General features: G+C 40.1%; 1 protein-coding gene across 7 annotated transcripts in view; it reads right to left on the minus strand.

Annotated features, from left to right (window-relative positions):
- NCOA2 (nuclear receptor coactivator 2) overlaps positions 1-22,072 on the minus strand; it is a 269,746-nt gene that overhangs the window by 82,505 nt on the left and 165,169 nt on the right. For 6 of the 7 annotated variants that reach the window (XM_015566252.1, XM_015566255.1, XM_006767318.2 and 3 more), the window contains 2 exons: positions 9,524-9,628; positions 6,870-7,042 (listed from right to left, as the gene is read on the minus strand). In XM_015566252.1, coding sequence (XP_015421738.1) covers positions 6,870-7,042; positions 9,524-9,609 — 259 coding nt within the window. In that variant the 5' untranslated portion in view covers positions 9,610-9,628. Of the gene's footprint in view, positions 1-6,869; positions 7,043-9,523; positions 9,629-14,089; positions 14,198-22,072 lie in introns of those variants that run through there. The other variant, XM_015566254.1, reaches the window with a different exon arrangement.

Consider the following 22,072-nt stretch of genomic DNA (forward strand, 5'->3'; position numbering starts at 1 on the left):
GAGACGTTCTTTAGGGGAGCATGAGCAACAGCTGAAATGAGGCCAAATATCTTAATGCCATTGTGGTTTTCTCTCATTTTTCTTACTGATTTCAGATTTGCCCCAAGGGATCTTCTTGCTCCTCACTACCTCCTCCCCACACTCTTAGCTTACGGTCATGTTTGGTGCCCTAAACTATCAAACAATATCTGACACTAAGATATTTACTATAGAAGGAATTCAATACTGCTACATGGTATTAGATACTTATTCTTTTCAAGCTATCTCCTTGAAAAAGTTGCTCTATATAATTAACTAGTCATCAGGGACATGTACATCAGAACCGTAATGAGGTGTCACCTCATCAGGATGGCCACTATCAAAACACCAGAAAGTGACAAGTGTGGTGAGGATGCGGAGAAACAGGCTCCCTCGTGCACAGTTGGTGGAACTGGAAAAGTGGTGCAGACACAGTAGAAAAAATTAAAAATAGAAGTGGGTGTTAATCCAAAAGTACTGAAGACAAAATTCAGAGATATTTCTATACCCACACTCACTGCTGCATTTTTCACAATAGTCAAGATGTAGAAACAACCTTAATGTCCACTGATGAATGAATGGATAAATATACTGGTAATGTGATATGTACATACAGCCTTTAAAAGAAAATCCTGTCATACGCTACAATGTAAATGAAACGTGAGGACATTGTGCTAAGTTAAATAAGCCAATGCCAAAGAGACAAATACTGCATGGTTCCACTTACATGAGGTATCTACAGTAGGAAACAGAAAGTAGAAGGGGAAACAGTGAGTTGTTAAATGGGAATGGAGTTGCTAGCACGCGAAATGAAAAAGGTCTAGAGAACTGCTGTTCAACAGCATGCATATAAATAATAAGAGAATGCAGACTTAAAAATTGTTACAAGGATAAGTTTATGTTCAGTGTCTTTTACCAAAATTAAGAAAACCACCAAAATCCAGCCTGGCTGGAGTGGCTTAGCTGGGCACTGGTTCAGTTCCTGGTCAGGACACATACCTGGGTTGTGGGCTCCTGGTCAGGGCATGTATGGAAGGCAAATAACCCATGTTCCTCTCTCTCCCTTCCCCTCTCTAAGCATGTCCTCGGGTGAGGATTAAAAAATAAATAAAATAGTTGCATGTATAATGATTTCTTACTGTACAATCCACTGTAGCCTGAAAATTAACCTAAAGTACACAAGAACAGTGACGGTTCCCTCTTGCTTGTTCTACCAGTACGACAGGTTGGGAAGATAGGCTTGTTCTTACCCACTTGCTTAAAAAAAGAAACAGAAAACAAAACAAACAAATGAAAAGACACAACCACAAAAAAACTAAGAAAAATGTACTTTAAGCCTAAACCAAAAAGAGCATGACACCAACAGCGAAACGCCAAACAGTGGCATTTGTGCTCTGTGCACACAAGTCCCAGGCCTAGGACTGGGCATCTCCGGAGCCTAGAGACCGTGGTAGATGACTTCAAACCAACTCGGCCAAAGGCGGTGAGGAGTCTGATTTTATGGCACCTTCGCCAAATTCTAATATTGCTACAATACTGTGCTTACTGTCCGTCTGACTCTGCCCTGTCCTCTTCAACCTCAATCCAACCAGACGCTTCACTACGTCGTGTTCCCTCCAGGGTCCTGTGCCTCGGCTCTGGTTCCTCTGCTCCCCGCCCGACAAGCCTCCCCACCCCTCATCCCACCCCGTCCCGGCCTGGCCCCACTGGCCACTCTTTCACCTATTAAAACCTCACTGACAGCAAGGCCTGCTTCTGTAATCACACTTATTCCCACTGTCCCTTCCAGTTCCACAGCTGGTGGGCTGTTTACAAGTCGATTTCCTCTCAAATGAAAGCTCCAAAAAAAGTAAAAAAAGAACACAAAAAGCCCATGTACTACTGATTGTCAGATTCCCCCACAGTGAATAACAATGTCTTGCATATAGTATTTACTCAATAAAATTTATTACTGAATGTTTGCTCTTGAGTAAAATCAATACAGGGAGTGGGGTGTCAGAATTATTTTCTTTTTATAATAATACAAGGCAATCAAGGCAAAAAGGGATGCCTCCTTTCTAGAGTGTGGAAGGCAGTGTAAGTCATTGAAATCAGAGCTCATGTCATAAATTGTTAAAATCGTGAAGCATTAGGGTACATTAAATTATTCAAATCCTCTTCATCTGAAAGCTGTTAAACTAACAAAAATAATGTTTTCATATATTTAAGAAAAAATAATAAGGGGTCTGAGGAGAAAATAAGAGCAGGAATTCCACCCCTGCTCTCTAATTTCATTAATAACATGAGCCATTGATCCACATAAGAATAGGAAAGTGATTTATATGCAGATCAGCGAGAAAACATTTTATCTTCATTCAAATTTGCAATGTCAGGAGCAGAATGCCGACCACAGGTTATCTTGTCAAACAAGGAAAGAAAGTTTGATTTATTTTTATGGAAACAGATAATAGCTTCAGATCTCCAATAGTAAGATAGGGCCAAATTCATTCCTGTGTTCAAGTAAATAAGAGTGAAATAAAAATTGCCATGACTCTTGCCCTCTTTAGTTCTCCTTAAAGAAAAATTCTTGAACATGTCACTCAGGTAACAGGGACAAGCAAGAGCTGACAAGGTCCACCAGAGAGCTGGAGAGGGGGCAGGTGACTTGACCTTTTCATATAAGTTAATGAATAAGACAAAAGTGAAATAATAGATATATGGTGAGGATATTATATGTAGAAATGCAATTGTTTCTCAACTCTTGAGTGACTTTTTTGCTGCATTGGTCATAATTTTTGTGTGTGCATGTATTGGCTATGTAATGTTCTAATGTTAATTATTAATACTTTTTCCACTACTTTCTTAAGTCTAGAATGATAATCAGCAAAACAGTAAGTCAAGCCTTGATTTGTAGAGTTTACTGTTTTTTAGATTTCCATGGTGTGAATACTCGGTATTGAATGCAGACTTCGGAAGAGATGTGTAGTAGCCTCCACTACATAGTATTTCTCTCATGTAAACAGATATGACGCAAAGCCTCTACAGCATAGATAAGGGTAAAATGAAGTAGCATAATTAGGAAATGATGAGCTTTCGTTTTTCTTATGCTTGTTTTGTAATATAATTTAATTGTAAGTCTATATGATTTTTAATAATGGTTGTTTATCAATTGGCTTATAAAAATTCTTGAAATATAACAATTGGCTCTCATTGGTTGATGCGAGTTGACTCCACTAAATCACTGGCCCTCACCCTCTTTAAAATACTTCTTTATTTTTTGATGCTATCCTCAATATTAGGGGCAATTCAAATGTACGAAGTAATCTACAATCCCAATGTTCTCATACTGGCACTCCAATAAAAACTGTATCATTAGAAAAATCAGAATGAGAAATGAGAATGACCTTTTAGGTTGCTTAGTCCAACAAGGAATTTCTTCAGATAAATACATGGAAGTGGGACTGCTGGGTCATGTGGTAGTTTACTTTTTAATTTTTCTGAGGAATATCCATACTGCTTTCCATAGTGGCTGCATGCATTTACCATCCCACCCACAGTGCACAAGGGTCACCTTTTCTCCACTTCTTCCCCAACACTTATTCTTTTTGTCTTTTTGGTAACAGCCATTCTGACAGGTGTGAGGTGATATTTGTGGTTATGATTTACATTTCCCCGATGATTACTGACATTGAGAATCTTTTCATATGTCTATTGGCTTTCTGTATGTCTTTGAAGAAGTATCTGTCCAGGTGCTCTGGTCAGTTTTTAATTAGGTAGTTTGAGTCAATTTTATTTTTTAAGAGCATAGGAATTTGCCACAGAAATTTCGATTTGACTTTTCTGATTAAAAGTGTGAAATTGGACATTGTAATCCAAAATAGACTATTGTATTTTTTGTACTACTTATTATTCTGTGAAACAGAAGCAATATTAGCCCTCCAATGAGGAAATAGGTTTTTTTCACCATTTATAACTGCTGTTTGTAGAAGCCTGAAGTTTTAAATACTTATCAGCATCATTTACAAACAGGAGGAAACATCATCCTTCAGTATCAAAAAGCTGCGGGAATGGTTCAAGCGCAGACTCTGGACCTGCCCTGCTCCTAACAAGGCCCACCCAGTGTGAACGCTCTCCGAGGGCTGGTGGCTACAACCACGAGTCTCCCTACCACTTCATACAAGAGGACGCTCCTTTACGTGAAGAGCTGGTAGTTCCCCTCCAAGTTCCCATCCTTTAGGCCGTTAAAAACATCCCTTCTTCTTTCCCTTTATTTATGAAGCGATGGAAACTTGAGGAGCAGCTGATGACAGAGTAGACTTGAGTGCAAGAGCTTGTCATGCTGGCTGACCTGCCTGCGCCTTGGACACTGGAAGGTTCCCTAAGGATGAGCCCGGCATTCCGACAAAGTATTCTTTGGTGCAACATCTCATGTAATCCAGCTTAACTTCTCTAGGACAGTTATGATTCCATTCAGGCTGATGCCTGTGGCTAAAATACAAATTAAGCTTGGACAATGTTGTCAAGATGATGATTAGATTTATTTATACTGAGTAACGGGGATTGGCTGGGTGGGCGGGCATACGGAGTGAGACAGAAGGGCTCGGGTCACACTTCTGTGTTGCTCTTGAGCCCTAGTGGCTGTCAGCTGCTGAGAGAAGCACGCTGGCCCATGCGGAGCTGGAAGGGGTGAGGGGCAAGCACAGACACCAAGAACCTCACTGCTTCAGATGTCCCTGGAGGGGAGGATGTTCATAACCACCCCTTTCCACCTGAAGGAAGCACTCACTGTCTGAAGATCTTAGTATAAGTGATGAAAATGCCACCTCTGGGAACGCTACTTACTGAATACCTAATAGCCATCGACTGCGACAGGCACTTGCTCATAAATTTTTCAACAACTGTGCAACCGCGATGTTTTGCTTGCTAAATTCTGAAGGAGGAAACTGAGTCTCAGAGAGAGGAAATACTTTGCCCTGGTTCAAACAGCTTGTCCGGGGCAGAACCAGGGCACAAACGAAGCTTCTGTCCTATTTGCTTCTAAAGTCCTGCTCTTTTTAAAGACAGTTTACTAAACAAGAAAATCATCTTACAGTACTAGACTAGCTGAAAACTTAAAAGTGTATTTGTTCTTTTCATTTGGTTTTTAAGTTCTGTTTCCCCTTTCAAAACACATTAGTTTTCAAATTAATAGGAACATTATTAGAAGAATAAGACGTGACAGGGTGTTTATTGTTGCTGCTTCTTGGGTGGTTGTGGTGTGCAGCCCATGATTAAACCCACAGTGAAAGTATGGCACAGGCCCAGCGTGACACATCCGAACATGTTTGATGGTTTGAAGGGGGAATTACCAAGGTTTTGCAAAACTTTAAAACCTTGTGCAAGACCTTGATAGAAAAAAAAAAATATATATATATGTAACTGTTTTAAGTATAAAGCACTGCCTACCATGCAATGTTCACAAAATTGAATTATTCAAAATTTAGAAATCTGAAACAAAAAACTTAGTGATTTCTCCACTGCAATAATATCAGCAACCAGAAATATGGCAACTGCAGAACACTGTGAAACCTTAACCAATTTTTTCTCCTAAGAACTTTAGGAATATTATTTTATCCGTTTGCTGATACCAAAGAATGAAGATACACACTGGAGATTAACTGAGTTTTTGGTAACTAGCGAGTGTCATGGGGAAAAGGAGAGAGAAGAAGGGAGACTGAGATAGGCATTGGGAGTGGAAACACCTTGAATGGTGAATGTTATGATATGATCTTGACAGAAAAGCCAGGAAATAGAGACTGATTTTCAGGGTGGGCTGGTATTAGAAACTGCATTGTGTATGCTATATGTATAATCCTTAGAAGTTCTTAGAAGACAGAATTACATTTGTAAAATTGCTTTCTATAAAATTTAGCTTAATAGTACATGCATGAAAATGGAAAAGGCTCTGATGATAATATGCGAGTAGGTAGCTGGGGTTTTATAATAGATCGGATCAGGCGGTTTCAGGCTCATATACCTATACAGACAAAGACATCACTGTTCTAAAATCTGCCTCTTTTGAATATTACATAAAAGGTAGATACTCTAAGAGGATGCATTCAAAAACAGATTACAGGAGATACTCATCTCCCTCGCCCTGAAGGGAAGCAGCGTGTTAATACTTCAAGAGCATATATTGGCCCTGAGCACCGAGGCACTGTTCATACTTGCCTGATATGGATTTTTTCTTGGCACCACAAAGTCTAATGTGTTTTTTCAAATATTATTTTCTTAAAGTTTTTCTGTAGGCAAAAATATCAAAGAAGAGAGGCAGAAAACGATCTCAGAAAAAAAAACCAAAAAAAACCCAGGAAGAGAGCTGTCATGTTCTGTGTTTCAACTTCACAAAAGAATTCCGTGTAGAGGCAGGAGCCTTTCAAATCACCTGTCACTCAGGACATGAAATTCCAACCTAGTGCTGCGGCCGGTCGGAGCTCTGACTTCATCAAATATGCTGACGAGCGGGAACAGGAGGCTCATTTCCTTACTTCTGGGCTCCATCTTCCCTTTGCTCCTCTCTTGCAGGTTATGACAGTCGCTTGCCATGCAAGCTCCGGAAGTCCGAGGTGGGCAGAGGCTGCGGGCACCTCACGGAGTTTACCAGACGAAAAGTGACATCACCCTGCCGCACCTCAGGGAATTGGTGAATTTTACATAAAGCCTATTTATACACCACTGCAAGTGATACTTGCATTCATCTTGCTCTGTGACATCATTTCCTCATCAATAATTTAAGCTGAAGAAATGGATTAAAGGGACTCTGAAGAGACTTCTCACACATGGAAAACCAGAAACCAACGAAACTCTCCAAAATATCAATTTGGTCCTCTTACCTTGTTCTTTGATCTGACGGATTTGCTTCACAGTTTCTTTTAAGATTGCACATTTGTCAGGTTTGAAGTTAAAGTTGTCTATGTCGTTAAAATTTGCAAATATCAGCTCTGCAAGTTCTTCGATATATTTATTTTCCTGTTCACGATTGCGTTTCTCAGTGCTCCTCTTGGGGCTAAAAAAAAAAGAAACATGTTTTTATTATGAATTTGAAGAAGAGCTATTTTGAAAAAGATAAGCATGTCAAACAAGTTTTAATACAAAGACAGCCAACAGAAGTTATTTATATAAACACAAAAGTACTTTGGGGGTAGGGGGAGAGAAACCTGAATTTGCTCTAAATGTTGCATGTTTTTTAAAAAATTAAATTTACCCCAGTTTATAATTATATATTTACTTGTGTCATCATATGTCCAATGTGCTTACTGTTTCCACTGACACGGATCAGACAATTTGCTCACCTAGTGCTTGACACCAACTTGGCTATGAAATGTATTGCTGAGTAAGTAAAAAATTCCTTTATGTCCATAAAAATTTTGAAGTTTATGTAAGATCAATAAAAGAAAGGGAAGTTAACCTAGTTAAAATAAGAATAAATTTCAACGATTTTTGATAAAGCCTAAAAAAATTAAGATAAATAAATCTATATAATTTCACAGACTTCTTCAAGATGTTAGTAATCAAACCAAACAGGCTTTTTAGATAATGCAAAAACCACAGTACCACTAGAAACAAAAGCGAAACTGACCAGGGTAGCTGTTAACTGTCCAAGCTGAATGACATGCAAAATATAAACAAACGATCCAAGTTCAACTAAAGTTTTAAAATGTTAATGATAGGGAGGGAAAAAACTGGCAAGATCTTCTCATTTTAATTTGATAAACAGCAAATTCAAGAGTTCCCTTTGATAATAACAGGGGACCTTTTTCTTCTCGAGTACAGTAGAGGGCCCACTCAAAGACATTCAAACAATACAATATATAAACAAAGCAAATTGTTTAATGTAGCCACTTTCTGTATTTTTAAAAAATTGGTATTATCTGCATATAACAGCAGTTTATAAAATCCTGTAGTTTGTAATAGACTTCCATATATTAGCTTCTAAATATTAGATTTATTTTCACCAACTAATAAACCTAAGATAGAATATAATTTCCCCATTTTACAGTCGTTATACCATTTGTCCAAGATCACCCAGTAGAGCAAAGACCTGAATTTGGTTTTCCTAAGTTTCATGTGTATTCCTCACTTCTAGCTGATTAAGTGCAGGGAAAGGGAGGGAGTGGCTAGAATTTGTGTAGGAGCCACGTTCCCCTTCTGGGCCCCTATACCCACCCCTTCCTCCCTCCATCTCTCCCCTCTCTCACTCCCCAAGACAATAAGTAAATGACAAATAGGTGAAGGGGGAGCTGTGCTACAAAGATGGGAGAGTGCCAGGCAGAGGGCTGGAGTCCCCCCCACTCCACTCCCCATGGCACCTGCACAGAGAACGCCCCTGCACGGGAACACACCAGTTTACCACACTGCCTGCTGGAGGAGGGCTCTGGGCACTGCAGGCAGTTTGACTGACAGACTGTGGTTAGCCAGGAAGTACTAGGGAAGCTAGAGGCCACACACGGGAGCTGGGATGTGGACAGTGGTGACTTAACAGGCTTATTTTGCTTGGCACTACAAGGAGAGAAGGAAATATAAAACACTGCTCCTTGCTCTTTCTCCTTCTCTTCCTCTCTTAATGATGATCTCTAGTCGTCTTCCCTGCTGTTCCCCATCTCATCATTTTACTGGCCATTTAATAGAAGTTGCTCTTTCTATTTAAATTTTAAAGTCAATGACATGATTTAAATATTCTTAATAGATTTTTTTCATGTCATCCCATTAATAATGTCCACATTCTTTTTCACAATAACCTGTTTTGTGTTCCAGGTTATAGACATTTAAACAGTTTAAATACAAGCCTACAAGCATTTAGGTTTTTCCTAACTTTTTTGCAATGATGAACAACGCTGTTAGAAGTAAGCTCAAACATACATAATTTTGCACATGTAAAAGTATACTGTTGGAAAATTCCTAGAAGAGGAACACTGTTAGTTCAACGAGAATATGCATTTATAACTTTAAAAAGGTACTGCTCAATTATCCTACATGGAGGCTATAACAACTCATATATCCACCCATAATATATGACATGAAACTTGCTGTAAAACTTTTTGCTGTGCTCACTGAAGAGCCACAGTCTTTGTTATAAAATAAATCAAAAGCAAGTGGATTTAACATTTCATGTCTTGCTCATTAAAACTAACAAACAAAAAAACCAGAATAAAACCCAGTATAAAATTAACTGTAGATCCTTTAAGTTTGGGATCTTCTTGTCTTTATGACAGTGTGATCAAACAGAAAAGAGTGTGAAAAGCTCAAGATTATGGAATAAAGAGGTTTTAAGCGTCAAGTACTCAGGGAATATCAGAAGAATGTAGCTTTTCTCTTCTTAGAAAAAATAATAAGATCTGTAACTGATTAGCATCTCCAAAATGTCAGCTAAATAATACATATTTAATTAACTGTTAAGGAGAAAAACCAATCACAGTATCAAATCAGGCATAAATCAGTGCTACAATATCAAAAAGCCGCATGTGGCTTCTGTGGGTAATCCTCTAACCTGGGTCCGAGCTGGTCAGGACATTCCTTGCGCTTTCTTGTCTCTGCCCTGGACGGGTCAGAGGTGTTTTCTCCCATCCCACTCATCTTGAACACATATCAGCAACTAAAACAGAAAACAAGGGGGAAAGTGAAAAGAGCTGATGATCAAGTGTCTGATCAACTTACCAATAATGAAATAACTTTGACTCCTATCAGAAATTTGACAATGGTTTTGACTGATGTTCACGTTTAACTTTTAACAAAAAGGCTGCTTTTTTTGTTGCTTTAAATCTTGTTAAAAGGTTAAGCACAAGTAAAGGTTACAATTCATAAAAACAAACAAGCCTACCTCACTGGGCCCATACCCTTTCACCAGGCCTCGTATTTCATCAGTACATTAACCACAACGGCTGGCCCTGGTTTCTGCACCAGCCTCCAGTTTCAGGCGCGCTCTGGCACATGTGGAAACTACAGGTGTGGTAAGGGGCTCCTCCCAGTCTCTGTTTTGGGTTGGCCAATGCGAAGCCCGTGCTGCAATAGCTCACCCATGACAGAATGCTCTGGGAAGAGGTAGTGCCACGCCACAAAGTTGAACGTTTCCAAATCCGACAGGGAGATATGACACCTCTCTCCTAGGCCCACACAAGGCCTCCCTAAGCAGTGGCCCTCTAACAGGAGGTTCCTACCTCCCTGCTCCTCCCTCAGTGCTCCACCCAGGGCAGCTCACCTACCTGAGCACACCTCCCAGCCACGGCTTCCTGTCACATCCCTGACTCCCTCCCCAGCCCTCCGTGGGTTCTTGCTGCTATCAACCAAGGTTTTAAGATATACTAAAAAAAATCAGGTAACATTACTGACCCTAACCGAGGAGGAGAGTTACTGGCTCCTGCTGGCTGAATACCTTCTAGTAAGAAAATATAAGGACATATAATAAGAGAAACAGTGTGTTCATCATTAGTAGAATCCAAATACTGTTTAAATATGCAAATCCAACAGCAACAGAGGCTGAGTTCTCAACAAACTAACAAAGAGACTGAGAAAGATTTTGAGGACATAGACAGTTGTTACTCAAGGTGTTCAATAACTGCTAACTGCCCCTCCCCCCAATAAACAAACAAACAAGTAAAAAGCAGCCCAAAAGGTTTTAGCCAGCCTGTAAAAAAATTTCCTAGAGCTCAATTCCATGCTATTTCCTCTGCCTTCTGTCCCACAGGCTCCTAAAATCACCTCCGCCCTCCTCTTTCTGTGGCGGCTTTTCTTCCTTTCCAGGTTGGAAAAATTGGAGGGAAGGGCAAGTCGGTGGAAGGTCAAGAATTTGAGAAAGAGGAAGGTGGGCTAAGAAAACACCACCTGAGTGACCACTGTATCGCTGTCACCTACCGATCACACGGCTCACCTGTCCCCTCCTGTGATCTGGGATGCTCAGGCTCACTACAATCACTCCTTCCGGACTCAACTCCGACCCAAGCGGGCAGCGGAGTTAACTTTTTTAGGAGTCACGTGTAAGTAGGATGAAGAAACACTGTAGCGGCAGAGGGAGTTTGCACCAATTGCACATTGTATTCAACAGGTCACACAGGAGGGGACGAATCTGAAAGCCAAAGCCTGAGCTTTCTGCTGCGGGGAGCAGTGTAACAAGCCCCAAGGTCCTGCGCTGTCGTCAGAATTCTGGGCTGATAATAGGCATAATCTGTATTTAGTTACTATTCATTTAGCATTCACTCTGTACCAAGAAATTTACAGATAGAACTTAATCATCAAAACCGGACCATGAGCGGCAGGAGAGCTGAGAAGCAAATGGCCAGCATCCATGTCCAACTGCACCTCTTGGTGGGACCTTACGAAGCCGCCTCTCATGCCTTAATGACCTCTTCTGTAAAATGGGGTAATCAGCAGCATCTGCAGCACAGGGCTGGGGGGCGGATTAGCAAGAACTGGGACGGAGACCCAGGCCGACCCACTCCTGCTCTTCACAGAAACGTACAGCAAAGGGTCTCCCATCAAATAAGCCAATCTTTCTCTAATCACGCAGTCACAGGTCAGGTGGGGGAAGCAGCAAGCCTTCCCCTACACATCATGCACTCACTGAGCCTCGGCCCGCCAAGCTGGTGTGTGAGGAGCACGGCGGAATGTTGCTCTCCAGAAGAAAACCAGGTGAGGGGGAGAGAGACAAGTAAAAGGTGAGGGTGTCACACAACGGTAGGCACTCCTCTGACTGTGACGCCCAGGAAAGAAGCCCAGAGGCCAAACAAAAACCTGGACCCCAAACTCTTCCCAGGTGATGCCCTACACTCTGTATTTTTTCTGTATTTCTCTTGGAACCACAGTTCCCAGGGTTTCACTCATGAGCATGTGGCAAAAAAACATTACTCATCCAATGTAAGAAAGCTTCCAACACCGCCGCTGCCACCACCATCAGAAAAATCCCAGGAACTTTTTACCCTGGAAGCAGCCTTCTATAAGTCCTAAGATTTCAAGTAAATTTTTATCATGCAAATGTAACCCTCAACATATAACAAAATGCCCCGTACTGTAGGTGTAAGTGATAAGTTTGTTGATGTATATTAAAAAGTATAGTTCTATCAGAAAGATCAGAAAGTTTTTCAACAGACAATTACAATGTGACCATTTTACTTAAGTCGTATGTACAGACTTTGGGATTTAGCATCAGCATTGTCTACTTTTAAGTTCCCCCAACAGAGACACGGATAATTGTACCTCTGCATGCGGGGACGGCACTGAGGTATTCAACAAGGGACTAGGAGACAGTGAGTGAAGCAAGGAGCGAATGTTTTCTGGTTTATGTATATGAAGGCCATTTTAGCAGACTGTTTATATTTTACTTGTACCTACTGAAGGCTGGCTCACAAACCACTGTAATTGTAGTTTTAAAACATCATTAGTTTCCTTTTGAAGAGCCAAGTTTTTCCTTTTCTTATGTGATGGTACCTTGAATACATGCCCTTAAAACCTAAACATTTCAGATTTACGAACATGCTTGTGTCCTTATTTTTCTGTGTCTGCCCCATATGTCCCTCTTCTGAGCAACTGTCCTGGGCTGTGTATGCCCAGTACATGATGCCAACCGCCCTTTAAACCACCAGAAGGAAAAAAAAGACAGGGGGCGATCTGTAGTACCTGGCCACGGACAGGTGGGCGCACCCTGCCTGCCACGAACATGAGGCTGGGGAGGCCCCGGAATCACTGCTCCTCAACCAAGGTGAAAAGCCCCACAGATTCCCAGGTGGAATAAAAAGGAGAGGCAGTGAATTTAGGGCTGAGCAGGGAAGAGGGGAGGGAGAGCAAGGTGGTGACAGGCGGTGGCCGGCTCCCACGCTGCCTCTTGCCTGCCACAGGGCCAGAGTGGATGTAATCCTGGAGCAGTTTATGTCCTGCTCTTCAGTGGGTGAACCAAATAAATAACAGTTAGCCTCACTAGTGAGCCGCGCAAATAGAACTTCACGCCCGATGTGAGCTCAGCTGCCAGCAATGTTAGTATTTCACACCAGAAGGTGTGGTTGGGGGCTTAGGTGAGTTAATTTCCCCCACTCAAGTGACTCCGATAAAAAGCACAGATAGATAGAGCAATAGATTACATAGGTAGGTAGGCCTATGACTTCTAGTGTGCACGTACACTTGGAAAAACCATCTAAAATAAAAGAAACTATGTGGATGGGTGAGTTTTAAGGCATTTTTGTAGACCAAAGTGAAATCATCTCCAACGAAAAGGTAGGAGAGAAAAAGTACTGAAGAGCAGCCCTGACAGTTTAGAAATTTCATTTTGTAAGCAGGCCTAAACTAAGAGTTCCTTCAAAGTTCTGCATGTTTTCAGCATTCACAGGAAATTAAAATTCTTGAGCGTTTCACTCTCAATGCTGAAACTGTTCAACATAAATCAGAAAAACTGAAAACAACACAAGCAAGCTCTTGGGTCGTAACTGATGGTAATTACAGTCACTGAGAAGAGCTTCTCCCAGATGTTGGGGGTTGTGGAAGGACAAGACTGGAAAAGACGTTCCGACTTGTCCCTTGCCATCTACAACACGACAACAGTCCCACTCAATGGGCCAGCACGCCTCCTGGCCACCCTCTGAGTGCAACTGGTATACAGCAGACCTTAGAGTTTCTGCACAAGATCAACAGGTTTTTTTTTTAAGTTACAATATTCTGGGAGGGGTGAACAATGCCAGTTAAATCCTTACCATATTGACAGGAAAGGAAAGGAAAATGTCAAGCCTCAACACAATTGAAAATAAAAAGCACTCTTCTTGCATGGAATTCATCAATGTAACTTCTAAGCTAAGGAAGCTGTCGCTCACAACATAGCCTCATACCATTAAATCTGGTTAATCCTGCAGAATTGATGTAAATGATAATGTGCATATTATCTCTTATCAGAATTGGCCATCTTCCACGCGAGGCCTATAAAACTGACAGATTTATCGTACGCTGAACAAATTCAGTAAAAGAATAAATAAGGATAATGTAGCTGCTGAAATGCAAACATAATAAGTGGTCAAACACCAGATCTCTATTGCTAGTTCCAAGAAATATTTTCACAAAGGCATTCTCTGAAATTGCTTACCTTGAAATGAAATTTATAATGAACTGATGTACAAAGAGCTGTGGACACAGCTTCTCCTATCAACACCTAGCGGAGGAGGAGCCGCCTGAGAAATCAGCCAATTCTTCATGAGAAGGCTTCCACAGCTCCCAAGGCCTTCCAGATTGTCCCTGCCCCCTCTCTACAAGAGACAGTACATGGCATTGTGCTGTCACCTGCAGTCTGATCCTTTACCAACTTTGTAAGATGAAGAAACGCTCAAGTAATAGCGAATGTGCCTGTAAATGCTTACTTAGACACCTTTCCATTTCTATTCCGTTAAATTCATTAGGAAAAGATACTCTTTCAGAGCCCTCCATCCTCAGAGGTATACAGTTAAAGATGCAGTCACTGAGCTAGCTAGTTTGGCTCAGTGGACAGAGCATCAGCCTGCGAACTGAAGGATTCCTCACTCGATTCCAGTCAAGGGCACGTGCCCAGGTTGCGGGCTCAATCCCCAGTGGAGGGCGTGCAGGAGGCAGCCAATCAAGAATTCTCTCTCATCATTGATGTTTCTATCTCTCTATCCCTTCCTCTCTGAAACAAATAAAAATATATTAAAAATAAAAAAGATGCAGTCACTATTTATCAGGAGTGCATTCTACACTCGAAACAGTTTCTCCCTCAAAGTACACTGTGCTGCGGAAGGGATCTCTTTATGTTACAGAAGCAAAATTTCTGGGCCAGACCCTGATAAGCATGAGAAAGCACAGTGGTGTCTAATGCTTACATATACAAAATGTGCTTTTAGGATTAGATGCCTGAGAAAGGTAGCAAAAAGTGGGCCAGCCTTGAAAGCCAGTCATATGATACAGAAGTAGAGACATGAAATCAACAGAGGGAAATACCTCTTTCCAAACACTGTCAACTGGGCAAAATCACCCAAAGTAGACATTATTTTGGCAAGACCCCAACTTTTGGTAAAAGTTAAATATTCTCTGCAGCAAATATGCATATTATGCAAGAATATATTGCTGATTCATACAAACAAGCAAACCAAGAAGAATCACGTGCAAGTACAACAGAAGTAGACCTAGGCCTATGAGGATTTATCAATTCAGGGACAAGAGCACATAGAAAAATCAAACATGTTCTTCCCACTGGCAAAACAAGGGGTGCATTTCCAAGTCATAGGAGATGCCATACAATATTTCCTAAATAAATTTCAGCTACAAAAATAGCATATTATTTCCCCAAGTATTATTACTTTTTATTAGGTCCTAAGAACACTTTTAACTTCATGTTTACCAAACACTAGATTGCTTCTTGCTTTTCACACAATAACATTTTAATTTACCTCACATATTACAGTCTGTATTTACAGATTCAGACTCATAAAACCGCACATTGATTCAAACAGTGACAGTAGTTGCAAAGTTTTAAGAGACTTGCTTCAAGTAAATCCAGAATTAAGGCATCTTATTTGCAAACCTTCTCAGTTTAACTTCACAACTTTTGAGCTACGTACTGTATACTTTACTTTTTGAAAATTAGCTGCAATAAGCCAAATACATACTACTATTATTAGAATGGATTTTTTCAATAATACCTCCCTAACAGTTTACAGGTGGAGAGAAGGTTAAAGAAAATGACATATCCTACAACTACAACCACTCTGTTCTGAGTAAAATGGTTCAGCACCTACCTCCTCTTAGGCTCTTTCTTACTCCCCAGAACAATAACAGTGTATAAACAAATGTTTAAGCTAAAAATTCCTTCCTTTTCAATATGTGCCGCTCGTAGATTTACTTTTGTATAATGGCCTTAAAGTGGTGTATTAGACGGTGACTTGAAGACATATTCCATTTTCTGACTGAAAGCCAACAATGCTCATGAATTTTTTAGTTGGAAGACACTTCAAGATGCCACCGGGAAGACTGTAATAAACACATTAGGCTGCAAATGGGCGGCAGCCGCTCTGGAACACACGCTGCAATAATCAAATCAATGCTAAATTCATGCTCACTGCTACACAAATATTCTGCTGTAATGATTCCATCACCTGCATCTCTCTTAAAGAAGGAAAAATCCTCTCGTTTTCTCATAGTAAATTTCAGTGCAGAAGCTGTGAGTAGTGGAGAGTTGATGTGAACGGTCACTACCAACAGGGGGGATGTCTAGTCTGACGCTGGGGGACAAGACAGTTTCCACTTTCTCAATTCTCACAGGCCTGCTCCTTAATATAGACACTCAGTGGGCTGGTTATAATCCAGCGACGTCAGTGGTGCTAAGAGGGCCAGGAATAGCAAGACGAGGTTTTAATAGGCCTCAAAGAGAAAACATCCCGGGAAGAAGCTGCATTCCTTGCATAATGTGAGCATTTCCCTCCCTGTCAAGTCAAGCCCGGTGTACTTAGTCCCTATTAATACTCAGAAAACCAGTTTTCACTGCCAGCCTAGGATTCTGGACGAAGTCATCAAACTAAGCACTACAATGTGGTGCTTGTGTTTGACATTTTTGCATTCAAAACTTGTCCAGATTAAAAGTCAATTATCTTGCGTTATTATGAAACCCATTTTAAACTTCTTTATGAGATTAAAGAAACCTTTCTAATCTATGAGGAACATTTACTGAAATGACAAAGGCAAGACAGTCTGTATCTGCATAAAAGTATTTTTATTATTTCAGTTGTAAAACATTTTTAAATAAATAAATGAATGCCCTCTCCCATATGACACTGCCTGCTTTTTTTTTTTTGCTAACATTTATTGAGTACTTATTACGCACCTCTTGCAGGTTTATCTAACCTCTCTAACCTATTTCCATAAGTAAATTGCCCAAACCACACAGATTAAAAAAAAAAAAAAAAGGCAGGCCAGAGTCAAACTCAAGTGCAGTGATAATAACTATCATTTATTAAGTGCTAACCATCTTGGCAAGCATTCTCTACACATTTTATAAATATGAACTCCTTTAATTCTTCTAACAACCTATGGTTTTCACCATTTTACAGATGAGGAAACTGAGGTACAGGAGAGAGAAAATAACTTGACCAAGGCCACACAAGTTTTAGAGCTCACCAAAGAATATCAATCAATCCCTCAATTCCTAACCAATGTAACACAAGTACTGAGGAGCCTGTACCTTTAAAAAAAATTATTGTTTTAATATAGCTGACATACAAGATTATATTAGTTTCAGATGTACAACATAGTGACTTAACAATGCTATACTTTACAATGTATATTATATAAAGCAGTTAATTTTATAAACGATCAATACATTAATTCAAAAGTATGTTTCTTTTTGCTAAAAATATAGTGATATTGAGGTAAAATATAAAACACTTCTCTCTGTAACAAACGTACATACTTTAGAATCATTCACCTATCCAGTCAATAAATAACGCGCCAGGCACTGTTGGAGACATTGGAGAGAAAGCCGTGAACAAAAGACAGGTCCCTGTCCTGAAGCGCATGTTCTAGTGCAGAGAAGAAATCATGCCTCAGCTTATCAATAATTATTTCCTGATGAGAAATGAAGTATTAATTATTATTGAATCACTATGAAGTTATTGTAATAACAAAACCAGCTAGGAATTATCTCGAGAGCACCAAGAATGCTGAATTTCATTCAGAATAGTAAAAGCCTCTTTTCCTATAGAATCAGAACTAGTAATTAGTTAAGTTCAAAAAGTCATTTATCAAGAGCAATTATAGAAAATACCTATTACTTTAATCCTTTCATTTGAACTTTAAACAAAAATATACATTTGAGTATCAGTCTCCACTGGAATTTTTTTTTTCATAAATGTTATCCATGAAGGCATTGTCTTCTACTGTCAATATTAGATGCCTGACTAATTTTAATTAAAACAGAGCTAGAACTTATAGACACTTAGATTCTTATAAGGGCTTATGAGGTATCAATTTTTACTATTTTTTCCCCAATCTTAGATAAATGTGCTGCATATACCTATTTGACAGCAATTTTCATCCATTTGCCTGAGTTTTTAAAAGCAATTATCTTAGTTTGTATAGAAACATATGTCTTTTCAAACTCATACTTAATCAGTTATATAATATTTAATTAAATGATGAAATTACAATAACAAGTTTAACTGGCATAAACCAGTATGGACAAGAAGCTGGCTCTTGGTAAACATGCAATACCACTGTGGGGGCAGACGTGTGGGGCGTTCTGAGTTGCCCATCAGCCTGGGGCACTGGTGAACAGCAACATCAGTCCTGTGATTGACAGGTGATTAACCTGTGACTAAGGGGCAGGGGTGGGAGGGAGAGGTATGAGCAGGCGGTTATTTCAGCCTATCAGTCCCAATGGAGGTTGATAAGAAATTCGGCATTTACATAAAGCTAACCTGGAGGCAGGTCATTCCACCATTCAGCAAGTATGAAGTATCTATTAGGTGCCATGCATGGTTCTAGGTATTCAGGGACATAGCAATGAACAAAACAAATGAGGTCTTTTTGTCCATGATTCTTATATTCTAAAGAGGAAGGAGGGAAAGGAGAAATAGTAAAACAAACAAACATTTACTATATCGGGTAGTGGTGAGTGCTATAAAGAAAAATAAGGCAGGGTTAGGATAGAATACAAGGTAGATGGGGCTGAGGGTGCTATTTTAAATAGTGATCAGGAAATTCTTGATAGAGTGACATCTGAGCAGAGACTTTCTAACAGAATTCTCAGGATTCATAGGAGAATTTATTTGTTACAAAACCATTAAGACAAAATTCATGAAAAGCTATAAAATGTAGTGGCTTAGAGCACATCCTCCGTGTCAACTCTGGTTTGGAATCCCAGGAATACCGCATATTAGTTATGCCAATTATGCTCATTGACCTCTTTGGGTCTAAGCTGCTTCATTTGTAAAAGTGTAGAAATAATAATACACACCTTTCTAAGTTTGTTGAGAGCATGAAATGTGAGGGGCATAGAACAGAAACTGGCACTTATTCAGGGCGTATTTAATAAATCGCAGATATTATTGTAGGTTGAGTTTAGCAGCATGTAAATGTGAAATAATGCAAGCCGATGGTGAATACAGTGGAGAGGAAAATTGATTTATAGGAAAAAAATTGGAAGAAAAACTCACCAAAACATCAGCAGTTATATTTTTTTGATGGGCACTATTGGTATAATTTAATTTCCGTATTTTCCAAATTTCCTTTCATTAACACATCAGACGTTTATGAGTTTTAAAAAAAGGAAGAAAGAAAGGAGGAAGGAGGGAGGGAAGGTAGGAGAGGGAGGGAGGGAGGCAGGCTTGGCCGTTTGGGACTCCTATGTCATCCTCTTTAAAAAATTCTCATGCTTTTTCTCCTACCGATGTGACTTTTTTAAAGCAAGAAAAACACATAAATCACAAACACCTTCCAGTAAAGGTTACTAAAACTGCTCTTCTTCCTTAGGAAAACCTCACCCTTCAAGTACAGCTGAAAAGCCATCCTCTTTACGAAGGCTTCCTAGGTTCCCCTCAGAGGAAGTAAAGGTCCCCTGCTGCCTAGTGCCCGGCCATGGTCCATAAAACGAAAATAACGCTCCTTTCTCCTGCGTCGTTAGGGCAGCCTGGCACCCACAGTCCGCATGAGCCAGCCCTGCCGCCCAGGCAGCCCGCGCTGCTTCCTCCCGCTCCGGTTTCTGGGGGCCAGAGGTGAGAAAGTATAGGACCCAAATTAAATGCTTGTGGTTCAAGAAAAAATAAGGGACAACTGTGGCCCCTTTAAGTGATGGTTCTTTAGGGTAAAACCTGCATAATAAGTCCGCTTCTGAAATACCCTTTTTTTCAATGCCCTTTCTCTGTTCTCTGCCACTCTTCTACAGACGTGGAAAACGAGCAAGGAGGAAACACTTGGTTTGGTGGAAGGACCTCTGATTCATTTTTTTCACCATGCATATTCCTACAAGCTCTCTTTTGGTCACAGCATTACAATAACTGAGCAATATTTGCTAAGAGGCAATGGTTGCCATTGAAAATAGAAAAGGCAGCCTTGGATCAACAGGCCCCTCCGCCCTCACCTCCTCAAAAAAAAAAAGTGCAATTTGGTTTTATAATAATAAGTCAACTTAAGTATTTTTATTTGCTAATAACACATACCTCTGTGATTTACTGAGAATGACTAGAATTTATAAAGTTATTTACAAGAATTATTTTTAAAGAATTTTAAAATTATCTGGGTATCTGAAAATATGAGCCAAAACACTTACTTTAACCATTTTGTTCTCTCTCAAATGTTGGGTTTTGGTGATTATCAAAACTAACTCTCCCAGTGTAGCTTATGAGACATTTATATTTCAGCTTAAGGTTCAGACTTGGGGTGCACGAACAGCTTTCAGTAGAATCCAATCACACTGTTTTACTGTGATTGTGCAAAGAAGCCTGGTCCTCTGGCCTCAGAACCAGAGGCCAGTGAGCCCTCCAGTCTCCATGAACGTCGTGAAGAGCACAGTGTCCCTGAACAGCTGTAAATGGTGGGGTTTCTCCCCTCTTATAGCTCCAGATGGAGATTAACTGCATTTTGTGAAACTAAGTATATCAACTCAAGAATGGTAGCTTCTAACTAGGCCATGGGTAGTTAATACAAACTAAAACCCAAATGAGCTTAAAAGGTATTGTAAATAATGGATAAGGGTGGTCTAGAATAAGCAATGAAAAAATTAAAACAAACTCCTTCTACTGTAGAATTTGTTGTTCTCTACCTTTTTATTTTACTTTATAATTATTAGTCCTCAAACGTGTTTGTATTGAGAATACAAAATAATTGTTTTGAAAAAAAAGTACACCTATGGATAAAGAACTGGAAGATTGCTGGTACCTTATATTTAACCATAACAGGCAAGTAACAAGCATGAAATAAAGCTTTAAAGAAATTAAGATAATTGCCTGACACCTTAGAAACAGCTAACTATATTATATTCCTTTTGGCTGGTACTCAAATAAAAAGGATATGAATTCATTAAGCTGAAACTTGAATCCTAATTCCAACTGGGCCAGATGATGTGGAGAAAACTAAGCTAGCTAGCTCTCAGCAATATCGCAACACACACGTGCTCATAGCACAGGCACATGACTTCCTTAGTTGGGGTTTTTGTTTTAGTCCAATGTTTCAAAACTCAGAGGAATGACTATTACTTAGGGCAAAAACACATTTTGGCCCCGGACACTGAGTTTTATAAGGTTAGGTTACTAATGAATACAGGTCTTCTTTTGGCACTAAACATATAACCTAAGTGACAGGGTTTTAATTTAAAAATTGATTCACGTTTTTTTCCTTCTGATGTTTAACTGCACTGATAATTATTGAGCAGCAGCTAAGGACAAAGTACTGTACTCAGTGGACACTACACTACAATCACTGAATAAGAAACAGAACTTATCTCAAGAAGTCAAAGATTTACGAAGAAGAAAACTCACATGAATACTGTACACATGAAAAACACAAAGGGTAATGAGGGGGGAATTAAAGAATGGATACAATTTTCCTTCCCTTAATATCCTCACCAGAGGATATGTTCATTGATTTGAGAGAGAGAGAGAGAGAACAAGAGAGAGAGGAAGGGAGAGAGAAACATCAATATGGGAAAGAAACACTGACTGATCGGTTGCCTCCTGTAGGTGCCCCAACAGGGATCAAAGCTAAAACTCGGGAGGCCCTGGTCATGGGTGGGCTGCACCCACCAAAGCCAGGGAGCCACACTGCTTCTCAAGGTGCCACCTCGGAGGTGTCACAAGGCTTGCTCCTGCCCAGCCCGCATGCCCAAATGCGGAACAAGCCCTTTCTGAGCTGTGAAGCCTGTTGAGGCTGCCTTGGACTTAGGAGAAAACTTTTCCTGCCCCATCAGTGACAGGGGACTGAAATGGGACTAACTCATAGTCATTCCCTTCTTCTCTGATGGAGAAAGAAAGGGAGAGAAAAGCAGAGTACATTTTATTCACGGAATTCATGTATTTTGTAGAGTCAGAATACAGAAAACCTTAAATGCAAGAATCAGTAGTTCCTGCTG

This window comes from Myotis davidii, unplaced genomic scaffold (assembly GCF_000327345.1).
Source record: "Myotis davidii unplaced genomic scaffold, ASM32734v1 scaffold200, whole genome shotgun sequence".
NCBI lineage: Eukaryota > Metazoa > Chordata > Mammalia > Chiroptera > Vespertilionidae > Myotis > Myotis davidii.